An 8,900-nucleotide genomic window follows, 5' to 3' on the forward strand; every position below is an offset into this window, starting at 1 on the left:
TTGTGGTACTGGAAAATAAGGAAGCACTCAAAAAGAAGATGTAAGGATATCACCAAAAATAGCAGAGGAGAAAGCTGCAAAGATCCATTCCTCCACTAAAGCAACAATTAATCTCACAAAAAAAAACCTGTCAAAATGAACATTTCCAGAACTCTGGAATATATTCAAAAAATTATAACAACCTATAATCAATTAATTTGAAGATAAGCCTATTGAAAATATCTAGCCTGAGAATAAGAAAAAGAATGAAGAAAAATAAACAAAGCTCAAGACACCTGTAGGATATTGACCTACAAACCAATATACACATTATGGGAGTTCCAGCAGAAGGAGAGAAAGCAGCAGAAAGGATATTTGAAGAAATAATGGTTGAAACTTCGAAAATTTGATTAAATTTTGTGGTTAAATTAAATGAATCTACACATCCTAGAACTTAACAAACTCCAAGTAGGACAAACTCAAAGAGTTTCACATCAGGATATATTATATATAATCAAGCTGTCAAAAGACAAAAAGAAAATCTTGAAAACAGCAAAAGAGAAGCAATTAATCATATACAAGGGACCCTAAATAAGATTAACAACCTATTTTTTCATCAGAAACCATGGAAGCCAGAAGGCATTAAGATGACATATTTAAAATGTTGAAAGGAAAAAACTGTCAGTCAAGAATTCCATACCTGGTAAAATTATCCTTCAAAAATGAGGGAGAAATTAGGACATTCCCAAATAAACAAAAGCTGAAGGAGTCTGTTGCTAGTAGACCTGCCCTATTGAAGGCTAAAAGGCTAGAGATGCTAAAGGAGTCCTGTGGCTGATATGAAAGGATGCTAGACACCAACTCAAAGCCATAAAAAGAAATAAAAAACACCAGTACAATAAACTATGTAGATAAATACAAAAGCAAGTATTATTGGATTTTTGGTTTATCCCATATGATTTACAAAACACATGCACAGAACAACAATTATGTGTCAATGGGCAACAATGTATAAAGACCTAATTTGTGACAATAACATCATAAAGAGTGGGGGATAGACCTGTATAGAAGCAGAGTTTTAGATGCTACTGAAGCTAAGCTGATATCAACTCAAACTGGACTGTTATAAATTTAGGACATTACTTGTAATCCCCAGAGTAACCACTATGAAAATAATTTTTAAATATACAGAGAAGTAAATGAGAAAGTAACCAACATGGTGCTTTAGAAAAAGAAATTAAATACAAAAGAAGGTAGTAATGGAGGAATTGAGGAACCAAAAAATATAAGACATATAGAAAACAAATAGCAAAATGGTAGAAGTAAGGCCCTCTTATCCTTAACCGCTTTAAATGTAAATGGATTAGACTTACCAATGAAAAGGCAAAGATCTGCAGAATGGATTACAAAAATCCACAATACAGATCTACAAGAGTTCAGTTTAGATGCAAAGACACAAATAAATTGAAAGGACAGAAAAAGGTATACTATACAAATAGTAATCCAAAGAAATCTGGAGTGATTATACTAATATCAGTATCAGACAAATTAATCTTTAAAGTTAAAAATAGTTACAAAAGATAAAGACACACATTACACATTGATAGAAGAGCCAATCCTTCAATAAGACATAACAGTGTAAATATATCTATACCAAACAAAAAGCCTCAATATACATGAAGCAAAACTTAACAGAACTGAAGGGAGAAATAGTTCCTAATAATAGCTGGAGACAACACTACTCCATTTCAATAACTGGTAGTTTCTCAAAAACTTAAACATACATTTATGATGTGATCTAACAATTCTACTCCTAGGAATCAAACCAAGAAAAACAAAAACATATGTCCACACAAATATTTGTTTGTGAATGTTCACAGCAGCATTTTCTGTAGTAGCCAAAACCTAAAAACAATCCAAATGTCCATGATTTGAATAAAGAAAATGAGGTATAGCTATACAACAGAATATTATTTTCTACAATAAAAAAAGCAAACTACTAAATCATATAACAATAGTAATGAACCTCAAAATCATTATGCCAAGTGAAAGAAGTCAGAAACAAAAGGGGCACATAGGTGGCTAAGTCAGTTAAGTGTCCAACTCTTGATTTCAGCTCAGATTTTAGTTTCAAGGTCACGAGATCAAGTGCGGTGTTCAACTCCACACAGCGTGTGAAGCCTGCTTAAAATTCTTTCTCCCTCTCTCCCTGTCCCTACCACACCATCTCCTCACCCGCTTAAAAAAAAGTTAGACGCATAAGACCACATGTTGTAAAAACAAAAACAAAAAAAAAAAAAAGCTACATGTTGTATAATTTCATTTATATGAAATACGCAGAAATGAGAAATTTTTAGAGACAGAAATCATAGTAGTGGAAATAGATGCAGAAATTGAGTGTGTAGACACAAGAGAACATTTGGAGTCGATGGAAATGTTCTAAAACTGGGTTCCAGTGATAGTTGCACAACTCTATAAATTTATTTAAAAACATTTAATTCACACTTACAATGGATGCTTGTTATAGTACTTAAATTACTGCCTCAATAAAAATGTAAAAAATGACTCACATACTTCAATCTAGTTTTGGTAAAAAAAAATGAAGAAAATGTGCAATTTTTCACATTCATACATGCACTAAAGATGTAAAATGCTCACAGCTAACTTTCTGTCATGGGTTAAGTATAGTTTTCTCATAAGTAAGAGGCTGAAATTAATAAACCTTTGTCCTTCTCTTTCCCTATGACTATATACTTTTCTCAGATTAAATGATCTACATTCTCAATGGCACAGGTATTCAGATCATGAAGTAAAATCCTGCGATTCAAGGATTGAGCATTCTCATTTCAACTATTCACCTTCAAAAACCCTGAAGGTCCATGAGCTCAGTAATCAGTGATTAGTTAGGGCAAAGATTTTAACTGCTGCCATTCTGGTGTGTGGAACCATGTTCCTTTGCTAGTGAGTGACTGTGGCTCTCCAAAAGAAAACATTTATGTTTGTTTTCTTCGAATGATTAGCCTTCATTGCTAAATTTTGGCTAGCGTTCAGAAATGCAGAACAATTAGGATAATAATTTTTTAAAAAGGATCATTCATCTTTAAATTGCTGACTGTAGTCATTTGTCTGAAGTCTCAAAATAGCTTGCAGCTAAGAATTGTTACAAATATATCAACAGAAGAGTAAATGTCTTTGATTTCTGAGCCCTTGCTCAAGACTTTCCTACCAGTTTCACAAAGGAAAAGGCCCTTGTTGAAAAGCTCACAAATGGTTTCTCTTTCACAATGGTTCTATAAACAGCTTTAGTGAAACTGAGTTTCCTGTTTATTGGAGATTTGTCCAAGTTACACAAACACACAACCTAGATGGCTGTGTGGCAAGCACTCTTGCTCTTGGCTGTAACTCACATGTGTGCACTTCCCTACCAGTCATTCAGGCAACATGCACCTTCCTGTGTGTAAGTTATAATGTAATGAAGGAACATGACAAAAGATATGTTGAACTTCAGTGTACAAAATTGACATCGTATGTTTGGTAAATATGTTCATTTCATTCCTTGTGAGTATAGTATTTGTGCCAGCTAAACCAACCACAATGTTATATTTTCAATACAGCCTTCCACTTATGTTTTACCATCATCTCTATCATACATCAGTAAATAATAATGTTTCTTGATCCATAGGTAAGTGAACATTTAAAATTGAAGAATAAGGCAGTCCCGGTGGCTCAGCGGTTTAGCGCCGCCTTCCGCGCAGGGTGTGATCCTGGAGTCCCGGATCGGGTCCCACGTCAGGCTCCCTGCATGGAGCCTGCTTCTCCCTCTGCCTGTGTCTCCGTCTCTCTCTCTCTCTCTCTCTCTCTGTCATGAATAAATAAATAAAAATCTTTTTAAAAGAAAATTGAAGAATAGGGACGCCTGGGGGGCTCAGCGGTTGGGCATCTGCCTTTGGCTCAGGGCGTGATCCCGTGTCTGGGGATGGAGTCCCACATCCGGCTCCCTGCGAGGAGCTTGCTTCTTTCTCTGCCTGTGTCTCTGCCCTTCTCTCTCTCTCTCTCTCTCTATCATGAATGAATAAATAAATCTTTAAAAAATAAAATAAAATTGAAGAATAAAATGTGACAGATTTCAGTGGTAATTACTTCTTAGCAGAACAGAATTAATTTGTGCATTTTTCTTGTCTATCCTTTACATTAACTTCTTTAAGATTTTATTTACATATTCATGAGAGACACAGAGAGAGAGGCAGAGACACAGGCAGAGGGAGAAGCAGGCTCCCTGTGGGGTGCCTGATGTGGGACTCCATCTCAGGACCCTAGGATCATAACCTGAGCCAAAGGCAGACACTCAACCACTGAGCCACCCAGGTGTCCCTACATTAACTTCTTTATAGCCTCTAGCTCTGTCTTCATTCCACATCCTTTCCTTCAATATTTTCTGAGCATGTATGCTCTTCCAGGCTTTGTGCTAAGCATAGGATACAGTAGTGAACCAGACAGACAAAATCCCTGAATCACAGAGCTCTCAAATATCAAAAACTTAATGTCTGAGCAGTAACAAGTATATAAAATCTTATTTAACAAATTTTAAGCCCAGAGAAACCACAATGAACATTTTTCACACAATAAATAAAATTCAAACTTTAAAAATGCCCTACCTGTTGACACATGCTATCATTCAAGAATCAGCATTATTATTATAGTCAGGACCATAAACCCAGGTTTTATTTTAAGATATAACTTTTATTCATTTTTTACATTTTTTGCAAATTTCTTCTGGCTTGAAATTCTAAATCCTGGCTAGCCCTAAAGATTTATTTTTAGAAAGCTCAAAGAAAAAGAACTATTTTAGTTAACCCTTCTCCATTTCCCATCTTGAGCTGTATAAACAGAATCGAGGTAATCATCATTCGGGTACAACCAACTGATCAATCATAATTTCCCACCTTTCTCCCAACACCCCTCAGTTTCCTGAGAAAGGATCTGTACCAGCTGCTGCCAATACAGGGCTTCTAGAACTCCCCTTCCCATCTTGTCTCCAACACAGTTCTGTCCTCATTAGGTAAGAGCCTCTCACATCAGCAATCAGTCCATCTCAAGCCCTCAACTGTGAAAGCAGAAAGCACTATTCACCAGAGCTCTTGTTCACCCCTTATCTTTGGGGAGGAATAAGGCATAACAGCAGATGGCATTCTTTTTCCACAGGCTATTCCCTGACCTAGAAATGCAGTCTGCTGAATGACCTCAGAAAAGCCACCTCCGACTCTATCTAGAACTGTGAACCAAAGTTTAAGGACCTATCCTGGAAACTCAGCACAAAAAATATGACTTTCCTGGACTTCCAGGAATGTAGTATCAACCTAGGAGCACTCAAAAGAAAATAACAGTTTAGGAGAATGAAGGTTGGCCCATTCTTAGACAAATCTAGGGGAGAGGAAACAGTTACAAATTTCCTTGATACCTTCCTTCCCTTTGCATTTACCCTTCCCAGGATCAAAACAGCTCTCTCCAAAGTTGGACGTGCCAGGCAATCTGACTGGCTGCCAGGAGGGAATATTACAACTTCTTTGTTTTACTTAAAAATGAAGAAATTCAGTTTTACTCATATGTAATGTGCAGATTGCTTAGGGCCTTTACCCAGTCCACAAGTCAGCTGGTCACAATGGTCTTGACTGTCTGCCCAAGAGAAAAAGAGGAGAGGATCCACCAGACTGTCATCTGACCATTACACACTGAAGCTGACATGAGCTTGGTTAAGTGGACATGCGGATTCTATTCTCCTAAGTAGTAGAACAGTTCCAACCTTATCCTAAAATGAGGAGTGACAAAGAAATCTTTGGATGACATAGAGTCACTGCTTATCTCACGGTAAAGTACTTAAAAGACTTTAAAAGTTAGGGGTACCTGGGTGGCTCAGTGGTTTAGTGTCTGCCTTTGGCTCAGATCCTGATCCCAGGATCCTTGGATGGAGTCCAACATCCAGCTCCCTATGGAAAGCCTGCTTCTCTCTCTGCCTGTGTCTCTGCCTCTATGTGTGTGTGTGTGTGTGTGTGTGTGTGTGTGTGTGTCTTGTGAATAAATAAATAAAAATCTTTTTTAAAAAAAAAGAGTGAGACTTTAAAATTTAATGATGAGTCACATTTTTTTTTTACAAGAAATTCCAAATTTGCTTCCTCTGGGATGACAAGTAGCTGCCAGTAATACACTACCTGATAAGTATTTACAAAAAATGGAGGCACCTACCAAAGTAAAGGTGTTGTTTCAACAATGTGTGAAAAAGTATGATTCTAAAGAAATGCACACTTTGAAAAGACTGTTTTGGAAAACAGATGTTTGGAAATGTTTTAATTTTTTTGTTGAAAAGACGGAACTGTGTTACTCTGAAAGTTGTCCTACTTGCACATTTTAAAAACATGGACACAGAATTTTATAATATATTTTAATATTTTCAAAAAATACTTGCAGGGAGTTTTGGATCTATTTTTTAAACCATTAAAGCATATTACCTTCCTACCAAGAAGTACTGAATGCCACTTGAAAAGCAAACATTGCCTGGCCAAGTGTCTACTTTACAAAATTTTTAGAATAATTGAAGGATGGGGCAGAAATATGAATACCATGATTTAGTGAACTCAGACAGTGTCAGACCTGTACAGTTACACAGAATCCCATGCTCGTAAAGGCCACTCACTTAACTTAATGGTCTGCTATCACCATCATAATTTTTCAAGAAAGTGCCCTATATTTTCATTTTGCATGGGGCTCTGTGAATTACGCAGCTGGTTCTGGAGCTCAGTGGTCAAGGCCATCCTCCTTGAATCTGCATATTTTTGAGATATCTTTTCAGCTACAATGACTAATTTCAAGTATAAATGTAAAGCCAACCTTGAATTGCTGGATCATAAGTGCTGACCTAAACTTGTCAAAAAGAATTATATCCATAATTACATTTGTATATTTGTAAGTAGTTATACACAATCACAAATTAAATATTTAGAGAAAGCAAAATTCTTTGGTGCTGTTAGTAAAGAAAATACATGCATATAATTCATAAATAAATAAGCACCTCTTGGGGATCCCTGGGTGGTGCAGCGGTTTGGCGCCTGCTTTTGGCCCAGGGCGCGATCCTGGAGACCCGGGATCGAATCCCACTTCGGGCTCCTGGTGCATGGAGCCTGCTTCTCCCTCTGCCTATGTCTCTGCCTCTCTCTCTCTCTCTCTCTCTCTCTCTCTCTCTCGGTGACTATCATAAATAAATAAAAATTTAAAAAAATAACTTAAAAAAAATAAGCACCTCTTGGCATTGCACGTTCAACGATTTGACGTGCACAAGCGAAAGTTTCTAAAACACCGACCTAGATTCTCAATGCTAATCTTTTGCTTTCGGAGTCCAAGCTCCAAAATTACTCCCTCTTCCGGCAACACTTTCTTATTCCTCAGCAATATTTCCCAGTAGAATGAGGGAGGCAATGATGAATTATGGCTCAGTGGAAAGAGGATTTCAAGGCAGGACTGGGTTCAAATCCCGCTGCCCCACTTTGAGACGCAGCCACGTTTCTTAACCTGCTCCCGGGCTCCGGGTCCCAGCGCGGTCGTCAGGGTCGTGTGCCAAAGACCTGGGCGCACCTCCCGACGCTGGTGAAGCACCAGCAACACGACCATTTACACCGGGTGCTCGCGGGATGAGTCCGATGTCCATCTCGGAGCGCCGTGTCCATCTCAGGTGTCATTCGCCCCAGGGACCCTGAAGGCTGGCACTGCAGGCAGCGCGCTGGCGCGTCTCTTCCGCGACATCGGAGCGATGCTACCGATACAACCTCAAAGTTCTCTGCAAACACGCCCGGGAAACGCACTGCCACCAACTTCTCCGACAAGGTCGGGGAGCAAGAGGGCCTGCGGGAAGGAGGCGCGCCAGGGAAGCCGAGGGGCGCTCAGGGCCTGGCCAGGCGCCACCTGAGTGCCGGAGGCAGGATGGGGCGACGGCTGCATGCACCCCGGGGCGCACCTGGGGACGTTTCTCCTCGGCGCCCGCACCCCGAACCTCAGCCTTCACTCCCCTCGCGTGCTCCCCTCGTCCCGGCCTCGGCGGAGCTCCGGCACCATCGCCCCCGGGCACCGAGCCCACCGCGCGGGGTCGCCGGCCCGCGCGGGGCCTGGGAGCCCTTCTCGGTGGCCTGGGACCGCCAGCGAGCGCGGGGAGCGGTCCCCCTCGCTCCGCTCCGGGTCGCTGGCCAGCGAGGGGGGCCGCTCCGCCCCCACCCCAACCCGGCACCCCCAGCTCGCTCCCGGGACCTTACCTGGATGGTGTGGCCGCTGCCCGGGGCGGTGGGTCCCCCCACCAGCTTGCAGTAGAGCTCGGGCCGGGGCCGGGGCCGCGCGCCGCCGGGCTCCCGCTCCCCGCAGGTGGCGGTGGCCCAAATCCTCGCCGCCTCCGCCAGGTTGAAGTAGGGCGGATGCAGGCTGAGCCGGGCCGCGGCCCGGGGCTCCCGAGCGGTGCCCGCGGCGGGCAGCAGGGACGGCGGCAGCAGCAGCAGCAGCAGCAGCAGCAGGACTGGCCTCGATGGCCAGCCCGGAGCCCGCGCGGCCGCCGCCATCCCGCGGCGCGTGATCCTCCGGGAGCTGCGGGCTCGGCGCCGGGGTGGGCGGCGGCCGCTCTGCGCCCCCTCTGCGCCCCCTCTGCGCCCCCTCTGCAGGCGCCCGGAGCCCGCGGCTGTGGGACCCGCGGCGCTGGAGCCGGCACCCAGCGGAGCAGGAGCCGCCGTGCCAGCCTCGGGCCCGCACCCCGGGTCTGTGCAGCGCGCTGCGCCCTGCAGCCTCCGCGAGCCGGGGAGAGCAAAGGCGTTCCCGGGCGCTCACCCTGGCGGCTGGCGGGGGGGGGGAGGGCGGGGGCGGGCCCGCCCCACCTTCCCACGCCCGGCGCACTA

The 8,900-nt window shown here is 42.9% G+C and overlaps 1 protein-coding gene across 1 annotated transcript in view; it reads right to left on the minus strand.

Annotated features, from left to right (window-relative positions):
* LAMA3 (laminin subunit alpha 3) overlaps positions 1 to 8,570 on the minus strand; it is a 249,900-nt gene extending 241,330 nt beyond the window's left edge. Inside the window, 1 exon segment of the mRNA XM_038543644.1 lies at positions 8,274 to 8,570. Coding sequence (XP_038399572.1) covers positions 8,274 to 8,570 — 297 coding nt within the window.
* Positions 8,571 to 8,900: the final 330 nt, after the last annotated feature.

Source organism: Canis lupus, chromosome 7 (genome assembly GCF_011100685.1).
Source record: "Canis lupus familiaris isolate Mischka breed German Shepherd chromosome 7, alternate assembly UU_Cfam_GSD_1.0, whole genome shotgun sequence".
NCBI lineage: Eukaryota > Metazoa > Chordata > Mammalia > Carnivora > Canidae > Canis > Canis lupus.